The sequence below is a fragment of the Lepidochelys kempii genome, chromosome 13 (genome assembly GCF_965140265.1).
Source record: "Lepidochelys kempii isolate rLepKem1 chromosome 13, rLepKem1.hap2, whole genome shotgun sequence".
Lineage (NCBI taxonomy): Eukaryota > Metazoa > Chordata > Testudines > Cheloniidae > Lepidochelys > Lepidochelys kempii.
In genome coordinates this window covers 5,242,163-5,269,012 of record NC_133268.1, presented here as the reverse complement: position 1 = coordinate 5,269,012, position 26,850 = coordinate 5,242,163, and the positions used below count along the sequence as shown (strand labels likewise).

Sequence of the window (26,850 nt, the reverse complement as noted above, 5' to 3'; positions counted from 1 at the left end):
TACTGCTTTTCTGTCAGAACTGCCACTCCTGGCCTACTCACACGGCCTTCAGTATTCAAAGTCACTCCCAGCTGAATACATGAATGCTATGGCCAGCCACTCATGAATTACATACAGCACAACACTAGCAAATCCCTAGTCCCAGTCTTGTTCCCCAGAAATGTGTGTCTGGTACTGCTGAGCACCCTCCTGAACAGTGCAAGCTCACAGAAAGTCCATCATTTCATCAATGGAAAATGATATTGCACCAGCCTTCTTATCACTGATGGAGTTTCCCACACACTCGAATTCATCGGTTAAGATAAAACAATACAACACATTTATTAACGACAGAAAGGTAGATTTTACGTGAGTACAAGTGACGATGCATAAAAGTCAGCATTGGTTACAAAAGAAAATAATCGCAAGCTAATGGCTAACTTAACAATAACAGAAGGTTTTCCTCACCAGACACTGCAGTAAATTTCACGGGCTGCATCCGCTTTCAGCCTGGGGCCCCTCCCTCTTAGTTCAGTGTCTTTCAGGCATTCACTGATGTCATGAGAAGAGAGATGGGAGGAGGAGAGGTGAGTTAGAGACCACTGTCTCTTATTCTTATACCCCTCTCCCTTCTTCGATTATCCCCAGCTGGGATGCTGATGACAAGCAGTCTCTTGTGGACAGGAGGTTTGAACCATCTCTGTGATAAAATGTAAATTTCTTGTTTACTTCTTGAGAATAGCTGCTTAAGCAGGTGATAGCCCTTTAACACCTGGCTGGAGCCAGAGGGTCTTTATCTGTGAAAAACTGTTTTGTGAGTGTTACCCAGAATTACAGCATATTTCAGTAACCATCATACAGTAGAATCTTATAACTTCACATATACTGTTGCTATGCATATTTCAACAGGATAATGATATTCAGCAGATTATGACTTTTCAAATGATACCTCACAAGGCATACTTTGTACAAAATTTATCATAGTCTTGTAAAAGTGGTGAACATAATGGTACAGACTGTCACAATTATGAATCAATAATATACAAAAGGTAGATTTCTCAGTTCTGATAACATTCTCCCCCCATGCATACACTTACAAAAAGATGAAGAAAGTCAATCATTTCCAGATCACTTGGTCCCTCTTGTCCGCTGAGGTGGTGCATGTCACAGCTGAGATCAGTCATCCTGAGTTAATATTTACAACAGTTAAAAAGAGGTTTCAGAGTAGCAGCCGTGTTAGTCTGTATTCGCAAAAAGAAAAGGAGTACTTGTGGCACCTTAGAGACTAACAAATTTTTTTGAGCGTAAGCTTTCGTGAGTTACAGCTCACTTCATCGGATGTACTCTAAGGTGCCACAAGTACTCCTTTTCTTTTAACAGTTAAAAAGGTCATTTGCTTTCAGCAAATTATAACAGGTTTTTGCTAACCGGAACTGATCCATCCATTTTTCAGGGGGACTTGATATAGTTTAGAAAGGATCCCCCAAGGGCAGGTGTTCCCTGACTTTAGACCGTACAGTCTTTGGTCCAGGGCTTCCAAGGTATTTAGGCATCTCACTCCCATTGCACTATTTGTCAAAATTTAGGCAGAATGTGGCCTTAAAGGAGTAGTCTTCCCTTCCAACATAGCTGCTTCCTGAGAACACAGGGTGGATTTCAATTAACAAATAGCTAAATATTCCTGGGTATTTTTACCAGACAGTACACAGCAGATGGTACATTCCCCTGGGACCGCACATGCTAGAGGTAAAACAAGGCACACACAGGGACACAAGCTTTAATCGCCATAGCTCTATTGAATTAAACAGAGCGATGCCAAATGACATCAGATCTGGCTTCACAGCCCTTAACCCTTTAGGTTATTAAGATCCCATAGCAGAAATTGCTTTACTGCTTCTATTACTATTTAATAATACTCCAGTCAGGAGCCTGCAGTGAGGACAGAGGCACCATTGTGCTGGATTCTGTACAAAGATAAAGACAATCCCTGACCCTTAGAACTGGGTGAATAATGGATTTTTTGGTTCACTGGCAAGTCTGATTTTTCAAAATTATTTTGGGTAAAACAGAAAAGGAATTTTTAAAATCTGTTTGGTGAATTGAAAAGTCAAGAACCACTTTGTTTTGGATCGAATGTATATATATAATAATATGGAGATATACCTATCTCATAGAACTGAAAGAGACCTTGAAGGGTCATCGAGTCCAGTCCCCTCCCTTCACAGCAGGACCAAGTACTGTCCCTTATTTTTGCCCCAGATCCCTAAAAGGCCCCCTCAAGGATTGAGCTCACAACCCTGGGTTTAGCAGGCCAATGCTCAAACCACCGAGCTATCCCTCCCCTCTATCATCTTGCTACCTGTAACATCTCATTTCAATGTCAAGCTTTTTTTCTTTTACTTAAAAAATTAAAGGAAATTTCAAAATACAAGTCATTTCAAATTGAAAAAATCCAAGTGTTTCATTCAGAAAATGTCAAAATAAAACTTTGGGGTTTTTTTTGGAACTGCGTTTTGGGCAGGTTGACGGAAACAGTCTGGTGAAATTGACACAAATTTACAAAATCTTTGAGCATTGCTGAATCTTTCTTTTTCACAGAAAAAAGTTTTGGTTGAAAAATTCACCCAGCTCTATTCACAATCTCCATTAGCTTTGAGATCTAATGATGAAAATCGCTATATACACGCTAGGGACTGTATAATAATTATTAAGAACACAAACAGATGCAGACGCGGGGAACGCAACATGTAAACAAATTACTCTGATGAAACTGTCCATTTCCTATGCTGTCCACTGTGCTGTCCCAGCCCATGAGAACTGCTATTCAAACACTGGTGTGGATTCTGTAGTTCTTTGGATTGCAATCACTCAAACAGTGGAGTAAGCATGTACGTTTGCGTCTTTAGTAGTGGCTATGGTTTCATTTCTCGCTCTAAAAATGATCCAGAGACTTAAAAAAAAAAAAAAAAAAAACAGAAAAAAAACCCCTACGGCTCCTTCTCCAACTGGCTGGGGGGAGAGAAGCAGAAACCTCCCTGATTTTTTTTTTTTTTTTTTTTGGTATGTGTCACTAAATCAGGAGAACTGCAAAGCAGAAAAAAGCCACGACCTCTGTTTTCAACTGGATGAACAGCAGGATTATTTGGAGAAGATAAAATGCAAATGTAGGAAGGTCCACTGGGCCCAGCTCGTGCCATTCACACCCCTGTAACCGCACCCCACAAACTTGGCCCACTGGCATTTTTTTAACCACCAGAGGATTTTAAAATGAGTGACTGATGCTGAAATGTCACAGGGGCTCTTTTATTTTGCCATCTGGAAAGATCAAGACTGTATTTTTCTGACAATATATTTTCCAAGTGGAAAATCCATGAAATGAAAAACAATCTCAGCAGGGTCTCCTGATTGTTTGGAGGTTCTGCAGGCCTGAGTGTGCACTGACTGATGATAATCAGCAAAACTCACATGGAAATAATCACAAAACTCACTGAAAAAGCACAGGAACAGATCTGTGCAGACACATGCCTAGAACCCCGACCAGGGGTATTCTGTTTGCTACCCAAGATCCATAAACCTGGAAATCCTGGACGCCCCATCGTCTCAGGCATTGGCACCCTGACAGCAGGATTGTCTGGCTATGTGGGCTCTCTCTTCAGGCCCTATGCTACCAGCACTCCCAGCTATCTTCGAGACACCACTGACTTCCTGAGGAAACTACAATCCATCGGTGATCTTCCAGAAAACACCATCCTGGCCACTATGAATGTAGAAGCCCTCCACACCAACATTCCACACAAAGATGGACTACAAGCCATCAGGAACAGTATTCCCGATAATGTCAAGGCAAACTTGGTGGCTGAATTTTGTGACTTTGTCCTCACCCATAACTATTTCACATTTGGGGACAATGTATACGTTCAGATCAGCGGCACTGCCATGGGTACCCGCATGGCCCCACAGTGTGTCAACATTTTTATGGCTGATTTAGAACAACGCTTCCTCAGCTCTCGACCCCTAATCGCCTACTCTACTTGTGCTACATTGGTGACCTCTTCATCATCCGGACCCATGGAAAAGAAGCCCTTGAGGAATTCCACCATGATTTCAACAATTTCCATCCCACCATCAACGTCAATCTAGACCAATCCACACAAGCGGTCCATTTCCTGGACACTACTTTTCTAATAAGCGATGGTCACATAAACACCACCCTATAACGGAAACCTACCGACTGCTTTACTTACCGACATGCCTCCAGCTTCCATCCAGGACATACCACACGATCCATTGTCTACAGCCAAGCTCTACGATACAACCGCATTTGCTCCAACCCCTCAGACAGAGACAAACACCTACAAGATCTCTATCAAGCATTCTTAAAACTACAGTACCCACCTGCTGAAGTGAAGAAACAGATTGACAGAGCCAGAAGAGTACCCAGAAGTCACCTACTACAGGACAGGCCTAACAAAGAAAATAACAGAACACCACTAGCCGTCACCTTCAGCCCCCAACTAAAACCTCTCCAGCGCATCATCAAGGATCTACAACCTATCCTGAAGGACGATCCCTCACTCTCACAGATCTTGGGAGACAGGCCAGTCCTTGCTTACAGACAGCCCCCCAACCTGAAGCAAATACTCTCCAGCAACCACACACCACACAACAGAACCACTAATCCAAGAACCTATCCTTGCAACAAAACCCCGTTGCCAACTGTGTCCACATATCTATTCAGGGGACACCATCCTCAGGCCTAATCACATCAGCCACACTATCAGAAGCTCGTTCACCTGCACATCTACCAATGTGATATATGCCATCCTGTGCCAGCAATGCCCCTCTGCCTTGTACATTGGCCAAACCGACAGTCTCTACGCAAAAGAATAAATGGACACAAATCAGACATCAGGAATCAGAACATTCAAAAACCGATAGGAGAACACTTCAACCTCTCTGGCCACTCAGTAAAAGACTTAAGGGTGGCAATTTTGCAACAGAAAAGCTTCAAAACCAGACTCCAATGAGAAACTGCTGAGCTTGAATTAATATGCAAACTAGATACCATTAACTTGGGAGTGGTTGGGTCATTACACATATTGAATCTATTTCCTGAAGTTAAGTATCCTCACACCTTCTTGACAACTGTCTAAATGGGCCGTCTTGATTATCACTACAAAAGTTTTTTTCTCCTACTGACAGTAGCTCATCTTAATTAATTAGCCTCTTACAGTTTGAATGGCAACTTCCACCTTCTCTGTATGTATATATATAACTTCTTACTATATGTTCCATTCTATGCATCTGATGAAGATGTAGCCCACGAAAGCTTATGCTCTAATACATTTGTTAGTCTCTAAGGTGCACAAGGACTCCTGTTCTTTTTATGGATTTCAATGATGCAGGACCAGACCCTGTATGTGCTTATCGTGGGGTGACTGGGAGTTCAAGGGCTTCATAAATTCTTTCTTTCCTTCCAGTTTTCAGCATGAAGAAAGATAACCCATTTTCAGTCCCCAGGTATATTTCAACTGGCCATTCTAGCCTAACCAAGTTCTCAGTGTAATTATTCATAAAAGAGGTAGGAAGCTGAAGAGCTAATAGTGATCTCCCACTCCCTACTGACATCATGCTTAGCCTAGGGCTGTTTCTTATTTTTAATAATCAGGCAACATAGATTCAAACAGGGCATGTGTCGAGGGCTGAACTTTCCTTTATTTGTTCCTTTAAAAGTTTCTGGCATGCACGCCCTCAGGACTAAGCAATACAGTGAAGCATAAGTTATTCTCTAGCTAATTCTTGGGAGCTGCCACTGTTAGGCATTGAATTTTAATAGGAAACGTCGGGATAATCTCCTTGTACCTGGAAGCTCCTCCACGGGATGACTTTTTCTAAACAGAATTAATGGCTTTTTCCCCCCCCAAAATCAGCATGATGTACATCTAATCCTGCTTGGCAGGCCATTTGTCATGGAGTACTCGTCTGCATTTATAAGGCAAGCACCTTTGGGTTTTTGCAGGGGGAGGAGTGGGTGGCTTCTCTGTCTTTGAATTGCCTTTACCGTTGCGGGAATCAAACTCAGGCAAGTTCAAGTAGCTGAAGAAGTAAAATACTGACTACAGAGGGTGGGATTTCCAAAAAGTGCTCCCTGTTAGCCTAAACTTGCTCCCACTGAAATCAATGGGCTAACTGGGCTCACACTGAAGTCAACGTTCAACCCAATGTGATGAGTGTTTTTCAAAATCTCATGCAGAGTTTCCAGAGCTCAGACATTGTTCTAGGCTTGATTGGCTGTGTGCAAAGAACGTAAATACGTGGAGCTAAGGCTTAGGAAATAGCTAAGACAGGCAGAGTGGAGAGAGAGAGAGAGAGAGAGAGAGAGAGAGAGAGAGAGAGAGAGAGAGAGAGAGAGAGAGGCCCATTGACTTCACTAAGCTTTGGATCAGATCATATGAGAATTAGAGCTGCTCAAATACTGCAAAAATCATGCACATGAACATTGTGTTCCAATTCTGAATGGTTGGTTCAGCCTGGCCATATCTAGATCTCTTCTTTGCTGTTCACGAGCATTTCTGAGCACAGGCTTTCCTTCACAGGCTGTCTAGTGAATGATTCGGTTTTACACAAAAACACCTGTATTTGTCTGCAAACAAGAATATTCATTATTTGTTATTCTCTCTCTGTCACTCCTTTCCCTCTAGTTTCAGTCATCAAAACTGGGAATAGAAACAATACCGTGTGCCTTAGGTGACTAAGCCCACCCCTGGAATAACAAACGGCAAAGAGACACTGTCTCTAACACCCTATAGGCTGAAAGTTGCTCATACACATTCTTTGGCAAATACTTGCACATAAAAAGTCCTTTTACAAAGCTCTGATTGATTACCAGCAAACAGGCATCTGCAAGGAATATGTCAACCAGCACTAATGAGAATGGTCTGAGTTCTGAAGAGAGCTCCCAATAATAGTCTCTAAGGGCCATCAGCCTTGAGAGTGGTTTCCTCACTGAATCTCCAGAGCAGAGAGCCACAGAACACTTGCAGCGGGACTTCCTGACACCCCGTCGCAATGTCTTCGCCAAAACAATGAGTCACCAGGGTACAAGTCTTGACAGGACGACACACGTCAGGAGGTACCGCTGCAGTAATTTCCAGTCGCTTCTGGCTCACGCTCTGACCTCTTCCCCCATCACCTCGACTCTCCAGACGCATGGGCACATTCCGGGCCAGTGGGAGTCAGGAGGTTCCTAGGAGGTAAGAAGGGGTGTTTCCCCCTTTAGTCTGTTGCCCTCCTTGTTGTTCGGAACATAAGAGTGGCTATACTGGGTCAGACCAAAGGTCCATCTAGCCCAGTATCCTATCTTCTGACAGTGGCCAATGCCAGGTGCCCCAGAGGAAATGAACAGACCAGGGCAATTTGGTGTTTGGTGGAGGCTGGAGGAGCAGCAGCAATCACTGCCCCACCTCGGTTTGAGGGGCGGAGGATGTGGAAGGGGAAACCTCTCTCCCCCTCACTGGTACCCAAGGAGGGCCACACAATGTGATGTACTAGAAATCAGATGAAAAATGTTGAGTTTGCATCTCATCTGTCCATTATTACTGTGGGCACTGTCAGGGACAGACTCTCTGATGCTGTAAATCATCATAGCTTCATTGACTTCAGCTGAGTGACACCGATTTATACCAGCTGAGAACCTGGCCTTTAGTTTGTTTTCCAGAGAGCAGGGTACTCAGATACCACAATGATGGATGACCCTAGTCGGGCTTCTGATCCTTCAATGCACCCCCTTGTGGCTGAGCGTTTAATAGTCTGACCCCAGTTTCCCTTTGCTTGGGACAAGGTGGCCTATAGAACTTGGAGTCTCTTTAAGGCTCCAGCCCTCCGGCTGGGTTGTTTGAGTCAGCCCTTTTGGGGCAGTAAAGGGTCTCACCCCAAGGTCCTAGTGGCCCTGTGATGGGCCTCCATTCGCTGTTCCCGGGGTCATCTTCCTGTCCCTTCTTCATCAGGGAAGGGACAAAAGAAAGTCAAAACAGGGCCGGGAATAAAGTTCAATAGCCGGAGTTAGGACAAACAGCCCCAATCTGGGGCTTTGGCAGTCTTTGCCCTCCTTCAAGGTGGGGGACGGAGGCCCGCCCTCCCCTCTGGGTCCCAGCCCAGGGGCTCTATAGGCAGTCAAGGAGGGGGTGCTTAGGTCTCCTGCTGCCCCCCTCCCAGGGCTGCTTCCGACCTATGGCTTCTGCAAGTATCTGCTGTCTGGCAACTTTCCCTGAATCCTTCTGCCAGGAAACTGGCCTCGCTGGCTAGCTTTTTCCTATCCGGTGCTGTGGAGCTCCTCAGCGGCTCTCAGCCTTTCCAGTGCCCACTCTGCTCTGGCTGGGTTGCAGCTTTTTATCCCAGCTGTCACTAACCAGCCATTTAGCTGCAGTGAGGGATTGTTCTCTTCATTAACTCTTTAGTGTCCACTGCCCGGTGGGGCCTACATACCCCATCACAGTGACCCTTGTAAAACCTTGATGAAACCTAGGGCATATGTCTGCACAGCCCCGCAGTTCAGATTACGGGTGTGTAAATTGCAACACGCACTAGGGTGCTGCTCTGTAACTGCTCCATGTAGGCCCTGTGAGCACAAACTAAAAGGCACCTAGTTTACATTAATGTGTCCTGTTTCAGCTAGTGTGTGCTGCCATTTACACTGCCATAGACCAAACTGTGGGGCCATGCAGACAGGCCCCCAGATAGATGATAGATCTGAAACCAGCATGAGGTTTCAGCTCTCTGACAGCTACTGAATCTTTTGAGATACATGCTGCATTTAACACTGTTCCTGGATGAACAGGGGGCATGAGTAGTAAATTATTCCTCCTTCCATTTTCATAGCCAGCCAACCAGTTACAGTATTTATGTTGCAAGCAGGGGGTCTGAGGGAAGCTCTGACCAATGCCATCCCGAAAAAAACAACGGGCAAATCAGACAGCCAGGATCTGCAGCAGAATACTAATGACTGTTGTTATTATTTAATTATTTAACTGCATGGTGTCCAAAACTGCACTAGGGACCATTGCCATCAATGAGAGTTAGGTGCGTAACCTGCTTTGGGGCATCTGAAAATCCCACCAGGTGCCTGTCTGAATTTTAAGACATCTAAATACTTTTGTAAATCTGGCCCTAAAAGCTTTTACACACAGGTAGTGCCCCAAAGAGCATACGATAAAACCCGAGCCTTTGGAGCCTGCCTCAGAAATCAGAAACTGGTGCTACTTAATTCCCTGCTGTTCCTGGTTCTCACTGGGAAGTTTTCTTCCCAGAAAAGAGATGCTCTTAACCCAAGCAGTGTGTATTATGAAAGTATGAATTAATGGGTTTAAGAGCCAGCCCTACTTGCTGTAAAAGTTCTTCTTTCAAAACAAGTCCCAGTAAAATGATTTAGTTATTGTTTCCCCCTAAAAGCCAGGGGTCTCCTTAGACGATAATGACATTTGTGTCTTCAGCTGACAGCCAAGTCAACAGAGGAAACAGCACTGAGGAGCTGGAGTGAAAGGCAGTAGCTCCAACACCCCTTTGGCTTCATTCGAGAGGGAATGAGGAAATGGTCAGTGCAAATGGACAGCGAGCAGTGAGAAATAAGCCTGCAATACTTCTCCTTTTGTTGTGCTCAGGAGAAGAATGAAAAAGATTCATTTCCGAGGAAAGTTTTTGCAAGATCTCTTGGTGGGTGTTTTCAAGTTAGTTGCTCTATTGACCTTTCAAGAAATGAAACGGGCTTCTAGTTCTTGAAGGGGGTTTCTATAGCATGGTGGTTATAAAGCAGCACCTTTGAACCACTCACAGAAATGTTAAAAGCTACGAGATAAGATGGTTAACAGTGGAAATTTAGGCCTTTCAATTATTGGTCCAATGCCTGTTAAAGTCAGTGGGTTTAATGACTTCAGTGAGCATTGGATAGAGCCCCTGCTGATCAGGATTAACAAGACTTCTCCATTCCATAGCACTTCATTAAAAGCATATTCAAACACTGAGACAGCACCATTTCTGTACACAGTAGATCATGATTTGTGAGGTTGGAGAAAACTCCAGGATCAAGAAAAATAGATCTCTGCAAATCTCTGATCACCTCCATTGGAAGGGAAGTAATCCCCACAACATGCTGTTCAGGGACCTGTTGCTAAGCATGGTATTTGGGTGTAAATGTGCTGCTACACTGAGATGAAATTTGAGTGGAAGGGAAGAGTGGTGGAAATGGGTTTCTCGTGCTTCTGCTTCCAACTGTTCCTGCCCTTCTGGTGTGAGAACATGCCAGCGCAAGAGTGCAGGCTCAATGAGTGCCTTACCTCTTCCAATGTACAGTATTTTAAAGGGACAATTTGTTCTTTATATAAAAAAGGGCCACTGCTTTGTGATAATATGCTCACTTCCCACTGAAGATGGAGGTTCAAATCCTGATTTAAGCCATAATGGACAATTAGTCAAATTTATCTCCAGTGAAGTCATTGGAGTTATACCTGGTATGAAGCTTGCCCAAAGAGTTCTATGATCTTACCTGTATCTTTGTGCATCAGAAATGATTGATTCTTTCATTTACAGGATAATTTTTAGAACTGCAATATGTAGATAGTAAACTAATGGGGGGCAGTGGGAACTTATCTAACTATATGGTCTGTGAGGTGCCTTTCGGCATGATACTACTATTAATTATTATTTATTATCAAAACCTAGCTCTTGGATAGTATAATAGTGAATCCTAACTATAACCCATAGCTCTATTCCCTCTATCCTGCTGTAGTCTCTTCTCTTGTATATCTGACATCCTCTCTTTTACTGCATAAGTAACAGCAGTCAATAATACTGTTTATCTTTAAGAGAAACAATAAGTAACCAAGCCTCATGCAGTAATATGCTATGTAGAGTGCTAATTCCTAGGTATTAAATCAGGCATGCAGCTCTCATTATTGCAGCTAATTCCCAGTTCTCAACAAAAAATTACCCAATAAAACATTATGAAAATAAAGTGTTTCCTAAGTGACCAAAATGTGAGCTGACACTGTAGACAAGCTAAGAGATGTGCAAACACTGCTGGTGATGCATTGTTTATACAAGAACATTGGAGACTTTTGAAAGAAAGAAATAATGATGCCTTGTTACCAATTAATTTGTGTCTCCCATCCCATATTAGAGCCCCAAAGGAGAGAAAAATTAGGAAAAAGTTATTAATACACATACACATAACATGCAGCCTTAACTATGCTGTTGTGACTAGCTCCAGCATAATGGATCAAATGGGATAGGTACAGAATTCAAATTAATGTATAAAGAGATGGTTTAAAGATGTTATAAAGATTTTATTGCCTCTTGTTTAGGATGACCTGAATAAGGTTCTGATTCAGCAATTCACTTAAGCACATGCTTAATTTTAAGCATATGAGAAGTTCCACTGAAATCAACGTTTATAGCTCGGCGCATGTTTAAGAACCTTGATGCATCAAGTCTGAACTCAGCAGGGTTTCTTCCCATTATACACACCGGATTTCATTCTTATGCTACTAATGCTAAACTTCTTTTTGTTTCTATATATTGGGACCTACCCTATATTCACTGCATTCCTCAAATCCCCATTGAGGCCTATGGAAATGCTCAGTATAAAAGGAATTCAGAAGTGGGCCATGGGACCAAATTAATCTCTGGTGCATTTCTACTGACTTCAGCAGCCTTACAGCAGGAAACAGAGAACCTATGGAGTGAAATCCTGATTCCAGAGAAGTCAATGACAAAAGTTCTATTGACTTCAGTGAGGCCAGAATTTCACCCACAGTGCTTGAAATGCTTTTCAATATGCTAATCAACTATTCCTGCTTCCACAGGAAACATACAAAGCTCCAATTTCCATCAAAACATGCCATCTGGTTATAAAGCCTTTATGATATGTTGGGATAGGCTGCTGAATAGAGGAAGGATAACAGTCATTCTATAATAGAATTCATTCTTTTTCATTTTGCATGTGTCTGAGTTTGTGAATATAATTCATATTGCCATTATCAGACCATTCATATCCCGATGTTATTAAAGGCCAAAGTGCCTTTTATTTCCTTAGTGTGTTCTGCACACAGAGGGCTGGTACTATATTTAATTTAAGTTCTATAATAATGTATATATTATAGTTGCTAACTTCCCCAATCCTACTTCCCTCTCTAGATGGAAAGAGAAGTAGATAGATAGACAGATATTATCAACATAATTATATACTATAGTCAGAGAAATATTTATAAAAAAGTATGCATGATTAATAAGTATTGCCAAAGCATAGTCACAAAAGATTTTAGAAACAAATTATTTGAAATTATATATAATTGCAGGTATGTATATGGACAATACAACACACACACACATATGTAATATACATTTTGAACACCAATGCAAGAAGGTAAAAAACAGATATTGTCAATATATAATTTGTGTGTATTTGTAATACATATATATGTATGTATATAATTTTTCTCCCTTTCTTACATTGATATTGAATATTTTATATTGTTATGAGAGAGACAGATTTATTAAAACAAAGAAATCGTTATAGGCATCAAATAAAGAATTACTGTTTGACAGCATGAGAAACTTTAGCTGTCTATTGTGCCTTTAGTTCTGACAGAGCTGAGGTTTGTGCAAATGCCTTTAGCAACTTGTACCAGCAGAAGGATTCATCGGCTTCATGGAATTTGCATAAAAGCAGCCTAATACCATTGGCTGGATAGAATGGATAAAGAACTGGGGAAGAGCATAAGCTACATTTTAAATGATTTCATTAAAGCAATGTGCGATGGTCCGTGGGTTTCAAAGAGCACAAACGCTGAAAGGCAAAGTGATAAATGTTTGTTATGAGCCCCTAGAGTTGCAAAGCATAGTCTCCCTTAAACAGAGTACAGAAAATCCCGTGGGTGCTCCAAACCAGTATGTATGCTGATGGGTTTGCATAGTTACTGTGTGATTGTGATTCTTAGACTGTTTCCTATTCTGAAATCTTGAGCTCTCAGACCTTGAGACCCATTCCTGAATATCCCCACTCCCAGTCCTAAACCTGCATTTTCTCTGCGGCAGCTACAGGTTTTGGTTACCTGAAAGAGTCACATGGACAAAATTGGGAAGAAAGTATTAAAACAAACTGGATTTAGTGCTTGGGTATGTCCCTCTTATTTTGTAAGTTTCATTTCTCCCCATGTGGCGTCTTTATGCCCCTCACCACCAATTCCCTCACTTCTTGCCAGTGGCCCACACTGTTCTAACTTTTCAAATTGCATCTGTTATGTGATCCAGCCCTTCTGTGTGTTTGCTCTGCCGTCACTTTTGGCACTGTCTACCAGTCTGATTACTGCTGAATTTACACCAAAGGAACACACGACAAGGAAAGAGACAAGCCAGCGTAGTTGGGCTTTGTTGATTTTCTTTAAGTCAAAAGAGTCTCTGAAATCTGTAACAACTAAAATGCCCAGGCTCAAAGACAGATCGATGCTGTATGGTCTAAGCTCTGCAGGCCATCTGGGATTGCCTTGCGGAGCACCACAAATACATGGGCTGCTGCTCCAAAAACAAAGAGTACTGGGTTATTATATTATTATTATTTCTATTATGGTAGCACCTGGAGATCAGGAATCAGGGCCCCATTGTTCTGGGGCTGGACAAAGGCACAGTAATAGACAGTCGCTGCCCCAGAGAGGTCACATTGTAAACAGACAAAGGGATGGGATCCGAAGCAGAGACATAGCGAGAGGCAGTGACTCACCCAAGGTCTCACAGTAGGTGAGTGGCAGAGCTGGGAAGAGAACCCAGGTTTCTGGACCCTGAGTCCAGTGTGCTGGCCCCTAGATTAGGCTTCCTCTCCACTGTGCATGCAGGCCTTAAAAAATGGCATTGAACAAGAAATAAGTGCGGTCTAATGCTGTGTCATTCCTGAAAATCGGAAACATATAAAAACATTACAGCTAGAAAGAGGCTCTGATTGCTGTTCCAGAGATTGTATCTAACTAATAGCATTACTGTGACCTAAAATCCCTCCCGGCTATTAGTTAGTCCCCGTTTCAGAGATCATGCTTATATAAATTAGATTTTCTAAGCTGGTAGGTGAGAAGCAAAGCAATGTTTATGAATGGCAATTTAGCCTTAGGCCAACGCACAACCCCCTCCCCCCAAAAAGTATTACAATGAAACTTAAACCTAAATCTAACATTATAACATATTCAAATGCTTAAATAAAGATGAAAAAGGACATACAGCATTAAATCAGCGCTGATCACCAGGCCACTTGCCTTTTTCTTATTTGAACAGCTGCTCATAGGCAGATGAGAGGGTTGTCCAATGTATTCAAAGACACCTCTCTCCTTTGGCAGCCCCTCTTGCTAGAACTTGCTGTCCAATCTGTGCCCATTCTTTTCCAGAGGCCAACTCGCTGGCCCAGGGGAAGACAAGGGGAAGGGAGGCATGAAAGGGAAAAAAAATCTGCAGAGAAATGATGCATCAAAACGGTCAAGAGTCCTGGTAATTGTCAGAAAGTGTCTTATCATCCAAAAAATGCCACAGGGTCCCAGTTCCTGAACACCAGGGCATTCTAATCATATCCACTTCAGTGTTTCACAGCTGGAATCTGAACTTTAGCAAGCATGAGAACGTAATTTCCCACAAGGCTCATAGTTAACTGACAATTACCCCACATTTCAGTCTGAACTGGTTTGAAGACAATGACCTTTGGATTTGTCTCATGGTTTCTCTAAGGGAGGAGGAAGATCAAGATTCTGAGGTATCGGTTTAATTCTGGAGGTTGCACGAGGAGTAGAACTGTGTGCAGAACTGTTGCCAGCTCAGCCGTAATAAAAAATTTTCCAAATGCTTCAGCGAACTGAAAAGTAAAGAAAAAATTGATTTGGGGTCAAAAATATTTTGTTTCCATTTTGATCTTTTCAAAAAACTTTTAAATAAAATTGAAGGACATTTAAAAAAAATCATTTAAAAGCGGAAGTATGAAACATTTCATTGAAAAAATGTCAAAATGAAATGTTTGGATTTTTTCAGATTCCCCCGCCCCCAATTGAAGCACTTTGGTTTGGTCAATCCAAATCTGCATTTTTCACTGAAAAAGTTTTGGCCAATAATTTCTCCCAGTCCTAATGAGAAGGAAGGGCCTGTACCTCCTTGCTTTTGACTGAATGACAAAACTCCCCTAAATCCATTCCGCGTTTGGCCTTTCTCTTTCACTACAATTCTAACTTTTCTGAACCCAGAGTCACTAAGAGCCCTGTTAAGTAGTTATGTCTTATCTGAGATTATGGATTAAAGTATTCCGTGTATTAGCAAAAGTCCCGTCCAGACACTCACTTTAACTCTGATGTTGCTGTTAAAGTGGAAGGTGAACATAATTCAGTTGAGGGCTTTTGAGAAGTGGGGAGGGACGTAGGCTTTGGAAGGCTTTGAACATCCCTCCTTGAAGTAGCTCTGACATACAGCCTCCTCCTCCTCTATTCCTCCAACCCTGGGAGCACTAAAAGATGACGCCACTCGGCGTGACGTGACGGTCTCTGACAAGGTATCAAGCTGCCGGAGTGACCTTTGGTGAGATAACTGCAGTTTTCATCGTCTGCTGCTCTCATCCTGTAGGCTCACCTGTCTGTGAGTGTGTCCAATTATCTCAGCAATCCTGAATGCCTTTGAGAATACCCTCCAAATGAACTGGCACTTAACTAAATGCCACTTGTGTCTTCCTTCTCCGCTCTGCCGCAGGAGCCATTTCTCAAAGGAGTGAGAGCGAATAAGGACACCTTTTATTTGCTGATAGGGAACCATTTGAACATTCTCTCATGAGTGACTTGGTGGGCTGTGCATAGGCGGGAGGAGGCTGAAATGGCTGCCATTTTCCGCGCGTGTTTGCTGACCATCAGGGAACATATCAGACACGAAGTTTACCTCAAAGGAATCGGCCGCGTGACCTTTTGCACTGAAAGGTCACACAGCACATCTGTTTCCCCTGAAGCAGATTGGGATTAACTTGTTACAGGGGCCTTTGGTGGCTAGAAACATGTCCTTTAAAAAAAAATTAACAACGTGCTCTGGTTCTGCATCACCCCCTCATTAATCAGGATAAGGGGCTCAGTATGGGAGGAAAGAAAAAGTATTTCCATAAACAATATTTGCTGCCTGGCTTTCAAGGCTGCACCTTGGCACATGGTCTGATAAGCTCCGGGTAAGTAAGCTTCTAGGGCTAAGATAGACCATTCGTGGAATACTGTGGAGAAAAGCCCAATTGACTAGGAGGTGGTGCTGGTCACCAACATGGCAGCACTTTTCTACTTGAATCATTACTACCGATCACGAAAGTGTTAAGAGACACTGTGTTGCTGAAGACACCATCTTTCTGAGGAAACTTCTAAGTGACATCCTGGGGGAAAGTTTTCAAAGGCACAAGGGCAGTTGAGCCTCCCATCTCCCATCTGTGCCTTTCAAAATCTTCGCCCTGATCAATTATCATGAAAAATTTCTTGGGACTTTTCACAGAACAGTGATGTCAACCAAAAGCAAAGCCTCTATCAGGAAACTGAACCACTCTGAAATGGAGCCCTGGTTTATGAGCGAGCTCCATGTTCTAAACCATTGTAGAGGGATGACTCAGACTAACCAATTTGACCTTTTGTGGACATATTTTTGGAAACTGGCAGAACATTTGTCCCTAATTGCATAGGTCTTGTCATTGATAATAAGAACAAATTCATGTGATGCTGAGGATGAGATCTACACAAAGAATAGACAAGCTGTAATAATGTATTTTTAATGTATGGTGTTGTGCAGAGATGGCTGCGTTGGACGAGGTGATAGAACCTCCTCTGTTACTGACTAGACTATTCAACGTAGCTCCAGCAATCAGGCGTTACTGCCAAATATTGCTGGGTAAAGCTGGTCTGAAAAACTGTGACAAAACCATTTTCCTTTGAGAAATTCAGTTTCAATTACATGGAAATATTTTGCGAAATCCTGTCGGTTTTGCCAAAGTTTCATTTTGGAGAAAAATATCAGGAAGAAAAAGTTCTGAAAAGGGACAGTTTTGATTTTTCCTTTCAAAATGATTTTTGGCTTCAGAATTTTTTATTTTGTATTACATTATAGATTATTGTTGAGATAAAATTTTTTTTTTTTTCAAAATTTTCTTTCATGGAGAATTTTGGGTTTCGTTGCTCATTGGAATGAAAACAAATGTTGAACTTTCCAAATCTTCTGTGAACTGGAATTTCTGTTCTCTGGACAGCTCTGCTGCTGGACATCCCTATGCTGGGGTGTTGTTTTATTCTTTTATGGGGACTTTGACTGTAAGCTCCTTGAGGCAGGGCCTGCCTTTTTTTCTGTGCTTATACATAGTACAGTGGGGTTCTGGTCCATGACTAGGGTTCCCAAGCGCTATGGTAATTGAAATAAATAATAAAATAATAATAATAGTGACTGTGTTTGTAATGTTTTTGACTCCTAAAGGAGAGGACAGCTATAGAGAGCCAAGTTTCTCTCCCTCTTACACTGTTGCTGCTGAATTGTTCAATATCTGAGTAGAAAAATCTGTTTTCTGAAAGATCAAAAGAAAAAGAGTAATTTAAGTGGGTGAGCGAGCAGCTTTGAGCTTTTATTGTTGGGTAGATTTGTGATAGTTCGGATGAATTTTAACCACTTCTTCCACACAGCTGCATTAGGAACATTAAAAATAAAAGCAAGCAACCACCACAACAAAAACCCCACTAGCTATCATTTCCTTCTGTTAATGTTTTATGGAGCTCTCTCATTCTGTCATCAGAGGAAATTCTCAGACACACTCATCTGGCATCAAAGGGATTCATTTTGTTCTATCCTTGGCAGAAGCTGAGGGCTGCAGCTGAGAGGAGAGAAGCAAGTTTGAATGAGGAAAGGGATGCAATTCCCATGTGAGGATCAGGTGGGCCCAGAGCCCTTTAAGTTCCATGTGCAATTCACATGTATTGCTTTTATTCAGGTTACACTCATTGCCCCGAGAGGTGACATTTTTGGTTCTAACCCTCTACAAGGCTGTATGTGGCATCTACATCTTACTGCCTTGCGTGTTACGAGAGAGATAAGTGGAAAGTGTCTCACCATGCCCTTTCAGTGAGTGGTGGCTTGCGTCCCTCTGACCCTTCCCTCTCCACCTTATTTACCACTGCAGTAACCCAAGAGGAAGTGAGGAAATAGGGACTAGTGAAAAGGTTAAAGTTGGTGTCTGTGAGTCTGCAAATAGGTTATAGCTTCATTTGAGCTGGATCTGAAATACTAGCTGTCTGACAGGAGGAACTGCAGAAGGCTGACCATGTCAGTCTGGAACAAGCATCCTAAAGTTTGGGTGTTTAAAACCTACTTCTTGTGAGATTTTCAGCATCACTTTTCAGACCCAAGGTGTTATGAATAGTTGGAATCAGATTTGATTACCCATTCAAATTTCTGGGGGCTTCTTTAATTGAAATCTCCAAGTCTTCCCCCCTCCCACCCCAAAGTTGTCCATTATAAATGGAACAAAAACATTGACTCCTTTGCATGATTTGCGAAACTGGGGTTTGTAAAATGACGTCAGACTTGGAAAATTCTGGGTGAAAATCTCCCACTGTGTGCATGCCGACAGACTCTTAGCCACAGATATTTTGTGTTGTTTCTAGCAGATATTTCACCAAAAGCTTTCACAACTAATCCAGGGGCTGAATCAGCAAAACAACAAAGGTAAAGCAACTTTTTGGAAAGGCTGCTCAATGCATTGTATTCTAGTTTCTGGCACTGCCCAGGAAATGAGATATCGAATCACATGCTGCTCAGAGACATTCGGTCTTAAATTTCTGCCTGAGTGCTTTCTGCACATTTTGGATTTTCTCAGTGATTACTGTGTCACTCAGGTGGTCCCCAAACTTCTGCTTCAGTAACACCCTAATGATTTTGATGCACCGCTCATCCATCATGGGCTTAGCCTCCCGAAAGGTGTTCCCTCTCCTTCCTGTGATGGAGTGGCTCTGTATATAGTCGGACGTGAACAGCTTGTAGAGTAGTGTTTTGCAGGCAGTGCTGATTTTCTGGTCGAATCGGATGGCCTCTTTCAGCTGCTCTTTCGTGTATCCATTAAAGAGTTCCACCACCTCGCATTGCTGCCTGTGGGGTTCTTCCTGAAAGGACAGTGATTCCAGCCGCTGCACCTTCCGTTTCAGGGAGAGAATCTCTTGGTGAAGATCTACTATGATTCTCTCCAGTTGCTCAATCTTCTCGGTCCTAGAAAATAAAATAAAGCATATAACATGCATGCCTGTCACAAAGCGCCATTCTCCTTCAGCTAGCAATGGGTGTGACATGTCAGTTCAGCGTGCATTGCCCACGGAATACCCAAGCTACCTGAGTCTGAAAAACTGGGCTGGGAAGAGCAGACCTGCACCTTCACTTTTCATTAATTACCTTTCCATTTCACCAGGGCCAAAATCTTTCTGAACTACCTCAAAATCATCTGTTTCTGGGGAACCTTCAGTCTTTGGTTCATCACAGCTAGAAAAAAACAAACAGACCAACAAGCAATGGAAGATGGTTCATATTTATTTCGTAAGTGCTCTGTGGTCTAAAGTGTACAACACAGCATTTTGTGAAAACCCAGCCAACTCCAATATCATGTGGCATCCCAAGTAAACGAGGTAGATATCTTGTAATACAGAATACTGCCATTCATGGTTTGGTTGACACTTAAATGATTACATAAGGGACAGGGCAGTGGAAATTCAGGCCCTAACTATGACTTCAACTGAGTTATTCTGGATTTACACTGGTATAACTGAGGGCAGTTTCTGGCTCTATGTGGAGGGCAGGAAGAGCTGCCTCAATTTCGACTTTGTCCTTCATGGATCCTTTGTGGTCGGAATAGGCAGCTCTCCTCAATTGCCCCAGATCCCCTGGAACTCCCCTTTGTCCTCAAAGTTGTGTCAACAAGGCAGGACAAACCAATCTATATGAAGCAAGCAGCATCAGGAAATGGAACCACAGCTAGTGAACCAGAAGTGGAGACTATGAGAGGCACTTTGAAACCTTCATTGTCCTTACGGCTTATGGGAATATTACCTGTTGGTATGGATGTGCTGCTGACACTTAGCTAGAATGCCATCTGACTTCCTTTTCATTGTCAGGGTGATGTACTCTAGAAAGAGGGTCGGAGCAGGAAGCAAAAGACAGATGTGAAATTGTCATCACCTGGATACCTTGGTCTCCAGAGCATGTTCATCTAAGTACTTCTGTTTGATGTTCCCAAGTTCCCAACAGCATGATGTTCCCAACAGCATGGCTCAAACATGCTGTCTTTGGCTTGAACTGTTGGAGTTTTGTTACAGGCAGAAAGAAAAACCTTCATCACAATATATAGTTGTAATTCAACCACAATATCCTTAGCAAGGCACAGTGCCATCAGTGAAGAAACTGGACGGGGGGAACATGGATCATGAAGGTGAAAAAGTCTATGGACACTAGTGTAGTCATTTGCACAAATGGCAAACACACAGAAAACAAGATGGTTACTTTCAGGGAGTTTTAGTATGTGTATATGGATGAATTGATAGGTAAACCTGAAACAGGTCAGATGTTCAGGTCAGCACACTTTTGGGTACTTTACAATTAATTAAACAAATAAATTATATTAGGAGTGTGCTTCACTGGCTTGTGTGGAAAGAATTGTGAGCATATGAGAAAAGAGCTGGTGATCTCAGCGTGCTTTGGATCACACAAAAGCCACTACCACAGAGTTGTCACCTTGGTGAGCAGCCCCACTGGAGAACAGACACCAAGGATGGAAAGAACTCAACTCTCACCATTACAGTTCTCACTCCCAGGGAAAATACATGTGCATTGGTCTGCAGCCCACACTGCAGAGAAACAGGAATTCAGAGCCCCTCTGACACTTTTCACTAACACCAACATTAAAAGTTAAAAATAGCCAAGCGTGGAATAAAATAAAACATTCGACTCATTCACAGACAATAATCCCAGCTGGTTTACCTCTGGTAGCTGTACCAGGCCTTGCTTCTTCATTCTGGGATGTGCCAGGCACAGCCAGGGTCAAGAACGGAGATGGTGATTTGAAGGCCGTGGAAGAGTGATAAGGTGCTGACATGGTGCAGTGGGATCTAGTCGTGCTAGTCAGGATGCGCCTCTCCTTTAAGACAGAAGAGACGGCAGCATCATTCTCGAGCCCTGCGTCTTCATCCCTGACCAGCGGTTTGACGTAGACGCTCCTGTCATCGTTGTATTTGCGAAAGGAGCTTCCTGGCATCCATTTTGGAAAAGTCTTCCTTGATTTTTTAGTTTGGGATGGCAGCCCACTGTGCACTGCTGGTTCTTCTTCTGAAAGCAACATGGGGCATGTATGGTAAATGGCAATACCACAATGACATATATTGCAACATTACACCGCTAGAGCCCTACTGCCCACAGCAGTGTTCTCAGTCCTTGCCACATGGACGCTGTCGGATGGTTCATTAGGCATGGGATAAGGATATATTTATGATCCATCCATTAAAGAAAAATGCACCGGGGTATAAGGTTACAATATTGAATTACTTTCCTCCAGAAATACACTGCCTGCTGAATATTAATCCTCCTGTGCAAAACCCCACACTTACTTAGCTTCTCAAAGAGTTGTCTATTTTCCTGCAGCCTTTTCTCTAAGATATCTTTATGCTCTGTTGGAAGAAAAGGGTTTTCAATGTTCATTTCACTTGTTTCTAGAGGCTGCTCCCAAGAGGCATAAGTCTAGGATGGATAATGATCACTTACCGCTTATGCCTTCCACGACCCCCCAATACAGACCACTGAAGCCAGGGCAGCGGGCTAGCACCTGCTCACCCACCGCATACAGATGAAATGGCTTTCGGGGTTCTTTGATGTTTTCGATGTTGATCACACGGCTGCCGTCTGGCCAGCTGATTAGAACGTAAAGCTTGGCAGCCATTTGGACCAGCACCACCTAGAAGAGAAGATAAGGAACAAGAATCCATGCCAGGGGTATTTCACCTATGTTCCAGAGCACACCCACTTTAATTATTAGGGATGCAGAGGAAACTGCTGATTGCCTAGAACTTTTGGAGATCAGGCCTCTCATTTGGGTGCCTAATTTCAGATTTAGGTACACCCATCTTTGAAAGTCTTGTCTATTATTCACTGTGAATAGTGTGTTTAGCCTCAGTGAAGTGCTTGCTTACAGTGTTATTATGATGTCTTTTTAATGTCTGATGAATGCGGCGTGTTTATCAGCAGCTTATGGTCGTTCATTAAAAGGAGTAAATTCAAATATTGTACATCTATTCAAGGACTTGCTTCAGGGCAAAAATAATGCTAACAGCATGGTTGTCCTGGAAATAATCAGGTTAACTGGGAGCTCAGCTGCTGTAGTGGTGAGTGCTCTGATAATGCCTACAAATCACTAGAATTACAAAAATAACCAGGCCAGAGTGTCTGTAACCACTCTCCAGTTCCTGACAGCAGATCGTTTTTGCACTGGTATTTGTAATCTGGCAATGCTGGGATCACCTTGCAGTACAGAAGCATGCCAAAACGCTGCCCGCTGTGATCAGGAGCAGCACAGAAACAAACCCTACCTGGGAATTTGTATTGACAATGAGAGTAGCACGTGGAACACTTGCCCCTGCAACAAATTCCCTTCCCTCCTTTCTGCTGTTCCCCTGATTCTCGGCGTCGTTTGTACTGAACTCTTCCAGTTTTCTCCTGGAGATTGCTCACTGAGGGGACTACAGGTACAGACCTGCGGGGATGTCATTGTTGTTGTTTGGTATTTTTTTAAAAGAGAAACTGCAGTTCCAACAATGACCTATATCGTCTCAAGCCATCCAGGGCTGGCCGGAGCAGTGAGAGCTATTTGTCAATGCAGAGAATTTTATACAGCATCAGACTTCAATGGAATCATGGCAATTTCCCATCTGCTGAGACTCAGACCCACTGTACTTGAAAGGCAGCACAAAACCAATAGACCGTTCGGACTAAACCAAAATAACCTAGGAATGAGAATATTATGGTCTGAAGGCATGTTCTACCCCAGCCGAGTGAGAGCCATACTGCAAACAACATTTGAAAGCTAAGTTCTTTGGTGGGGGGGAGCCAATTAATTCCTTCAAACCCAGAATTTCAGGAAAGTGCATGCACTTTTGTGTGCCTGGTTTGCATGCCCGGGTGGCGTATCCGCTCTCATGACAACTGCAAAGGAAAATTCGGACATGTCACTGGTCATTTGCACAGGCGGTGACAGCACTGCATGGAAAGCGCCCAGTCCCCCTACCCAGCACTCAGCACACTTTGGGCACAGACAGCCCAAGCCACGCACCGCCCTCTTCCAAAAATCAAAAGTTACTTTGAAAGAAGTTCTCTTGTGACCAGCCAGGCTAGGTGGTCAGTGAAAAGACCATGTGGCCCAGTGGCTAGCCATGAACTAGGAGACAGGAGATTTGAGTTCTATTCGATCACTGGCCTGCTGGATGAGCTTGAATAAGTCCTTCCGATCTCTGTACCTCAGTTTCCCCATCGGTCAAATAGGAATAATGACACTGCCCTCCATTGTAAAGTGCTTTAAGATGCATGAATGAAAGACTCTCTATAGGAATACTAGTATTATTGCACGACTTGATCTCTTTTTAAGCACGCTGGAGAAAATGTGGGTGTGGCTTTTCCACAAAGAAAGCCAACTCTGTATGAACTCCTCCACAGGCAGAGTGGAAAGTGTTGGTCACGTTAAAACTTGCCTGCCGATGAGAGAATTTATAGGCCCAAAACCATCGCTCCATGCTCTTCTTTAGCTTGCAAATTCTGTCATCTGTGCACACAGCAGGAATTGTGCTAAACTTCTTTCTGCCAAAGGACCACACACTTCATGGACTAGAACCTCAAAGTCATTCTACTCTATTTAAAACGGGTGACTGTTTTCTCTTAAATTTGCTTAGAATACTCCCTGTTAAAATGTTATGTAGTCTTTCCTTTACAACTGGAACTGCACAAGTTAGTTTCCAGTGTAAGTGGACATCCATTGTTATTATTATTTGTATTACAGTAGCACCTAGAGGCCTGAATCAGGGTCCCATTGTGTTAGGAGCTGTACAAACACCTAACATGAGTCAGTCCTGCTCTGAAGAGCTTACAAACAAAACTGACAGGGCAGACAAAGAGGACAATCTGCAAAGTACTCCACTTAGGAAGGAACAATCAACTGCACACATAAAAATGGGAAATGACTGCCTAGGAAGGAGTACTGTGGAAAGGGATCTGGGGGTCATAGTGGATCACAAGCTAAATGTGAGTCAACAGTATAACGCTGTTGCAAAAAAAGCAAACATCCTTCTGGGATGTATTAGCAGGAGTGTTGAAAGCAAGACACGCTCTACTCCACGCTGATTAGGCCTCAACTGGAATATTGTGTCCAGTTCTGGGTGCCACATTTCAGGAAAGATGTGGACAAATTGGAGTAAGTCCAAAGGAGAGCAACAAAAATGATTAAAGGTCTAGAAATCATGACCTATGAGGAAAGATTGAAAAAACTGGCTTGTTAGTCTGGAGAAGAGAAGACTGAAGGGAGACATGATAACACTTTGCCAGTACATAAAAGGTTACAAAGAGGAGGGTGAAAATTATTCTTGTTAACCTCCGAGGATAGGACAAGAAGCAATGGGCTTACATTGCAGCAAGGGAGGTTTAGGTTGGACAACTTGAACAAACTGTCCAGTGAGGTTGTGGAATCTCCATGGGAGGTATTTAAGAACCAGTTAGACAAACACCTGTCAGAAATGGTCTAGTTGTTGCATAGTCCTGCCTTGAGTGCAGGGGGCTGGACTAGATGAACTATTGAGGTCCCTTCCAGTCCTACACTTCAATGATTATATGACTTAAAAGATGAGAATGTGAACCAAAGAGAGATTAAGTGACTTGCCAGTGGTCACACAGGAATGTATGGTGGAGCTGGGATTTGAAGCCAGACGTCCTGAGGGCCAGTTCAGCTCCTTAACCTCAAGGTCATCCTTCCTCTCCAGTATTAGAATTATTAACGGCATTTCACCGTGGTGCCTGGTACTCTGGCTTGGATCGCTGCAACACAATAGGTGCCCCAGGAGTAACTGGCACAAGGGGAGGAGCATGTACAGAGCTGAAGCAGTGGTGTTGCACCGCTGGCCTGTGGACATCCTCCAAATGGGAGCTTACAGAACAATACGGGAAACACGAGGGGAGCCCAAGGCCCTGCTGGTGACTCTGATCACACAGAAAAATGGAACGGTGGGGGAGTCTGGGTTACGCCCTGAAATGGAAAGTTGGGCTGTTTTTGTTCCAGGCATTATTGCATTGCATGGTCCCTGGATATAGGAAGCCTTTAACAAGCTCACAAAGATTCTGATGGCCTCAATGACACTCAGCAGTACTGTCCTCCAGAAACACACCCATTTGTTTGAACAGGAGCACAAGGGGAGGAAGGTAAGCCCCACTGTCTGGTGGTAAAAATCTATGGCAGACACCAGACAGGTTTATTGGAGACAGAGGATAACCCAGAGCATTTACACACGGGAGCAAAGACTTGTTACAGCACAGAACAAGAGGGAGAAGGGAGCAAACAAAATGCATAGGTCAGACCTCACCCAATCCAAACTGGTTTCCTCTGGTTTCATGACCACCACCACCCTCCCCCGATTAAAGGCTTGGTGTTTCCTGCCCCATCCACATTGATCCCATTCACTCTGGGCGCTGAATCATTCTTGGAGAATTCAGAGTAGCAGCCGTGTTAGTCTGTATTCGCAAAAAGAACAGGAGGACTTGTGGCACCTTAGAGACTAACTCATTTATTTGAGCATAAGCTTTCGTGAGCGACAGCTCACTTCATCGGATGCATACAGTAGAAAATACAGTGGGGAGATTTATATACATAGAGAACATGAAACAATGGGTGTTACCATACAGACTGTAACCAGAGTGATCACTTAAGGTCTCTAAGGTGCCACAAGTCCTCCTTTTCTTCTTGGAGAATTGTTTCATCTTCCACCCATTCTCAAAAGGAGTTTGCTTGCAAAAGCAACTAACTTTCCGAGTCTTATGTACAATAGCTGCCCTTCTAGTAAATACTAGCCCCTGATTCGTTCCAATTCCACTCCCTCGGCTAGGCCGTGTCAATGAGTTTTTAATATGGTATAATATTTTATCTTGTGTTAATTGGCTTGTCTCCAAGCCCCGGTCTGCTATCGCTGTACAGCCTTAGAGCTTTACAGCACTAGGCTGCAGATAACCCTGCTCTTTAGACCACAAAAGGTTACAAAGAGACTAAGCTACCGGTTGGGATGAATGCACAGCTGTGACTTCACCATCCCTTAAATTAACAAATAGGTTTCCAGATCTGTTTTACCGCAGCTAATGATCCAAGCAACTAACAACTCCAGCCTGAAAAGGAACTTTTAAAAGATGTTTTCCTTTTCACTAATCTTCAGAAGCGGCTCTTGTCCCCTCCAGCCCCACTTGCTCTCCTAATTTTTATTTCATTTTAAAGAATACAACTAAATGAACAATCCACATAGACAAAGAGAAAGAGCAAGAGAGAGAGAGAAAGAGAGAGAGAGATCAAATCCTGATAACAATAGATCTCAGTCCTTGCCTGGTTAGCACTGCTTCAGTTGCAGAGTCTTGCAAAATGTCTCCTGTCTATCCAGCTCTCAGCTGCCTGCTGCAGAAGAGAAGGTGATCGTAAAATTCTTTTGCCTTGTGTGTGTGTCCCCTCACCACAAGTCCTTGCCAGGTTTCTGTTGTCTGGATAAGGAGCCCCACACTGTAAAACAAATATTCCCCCCCCCCTTCTTTCTTTAG

The 26,850-nt window shown here is 43.1% G+C and overlaps 1 protein-coding gene across 11 annotated transcripts; it reads right to left on the bottom strand.

The window, feature by feature from the left end:
• Nucleotides 1-332: 332 nt before the first annotated feature.
• LOC140896907 (uncharacterized) lies at nucleotides 333-26,850 on the bottom strand. Of its 11 annotated transcripts, none has more exons than XR_012154636.1 (9): nucleotides 26,642-26,850; nucleotides 21,787-21,976; nucleotides 21,633-21,692; nucleotides 21,010-21,354; nucleotides 20,083-20,158; nucleotides 19,432-19,518; nucleotides 13,748-19,251; nucleotides 1,077-1,164; nucleotides 333-776 (listed from the first exon to the last, which is right to left on the bottom strand). XR_012154636.1 is itself a non-coding variant. In XM_073309003.1 (7 exons), the coding sequence occupies exons 2-7, from the start codon at nucleotides 21,959-21,961 to the stop codon at nucleotides 18,804-18,806; spliced, it is 1,191 nt and encodes a 396-aa protein (XP_073165104.1). In that variant the 5' UTR covers nucleotides 21,962-21,976; nucleotides 26,642-26,850; the 3' UTR covers nucleotides 12,417-18,803. The 11 variants fall into 11 exon arrangements, 1 of the variants encoding a protein (XP_073165104.1); XR_012154640.1 differs by having other exon boundaries at nucleotides 333-679; XR_012154639.1 differs by having other exon boundaries at nucleotides 333-1,164; nucleotides 13,748-13,914; nucleotides 14,236-19,251.

Bases quoted from the DNA above. Each gene is read 5' to 3' on its own strand.
- LOC140896907 (XM_073309003.1), bottom strand. From the start codon at position 21,961: ATGGCTGCCAAGCTTTACGTTCTAATCAGCTGGCCAGACGGCAGCCGT. The intron at 21,693-21,786 runs GTAAGTGATCAT...TTCTTCCAACAG, and splicing joins GGTCGTGGAAGGCATAAGCG to AGCATAAAGATATCTTAGAG. The intron at 19,519-20,082 runs GTAATATTCCCA...GTTTTTTTCTAG, and splicing joins CAGCACATCCATACCAACAG to CTGTGATGAACCAAAGACTG.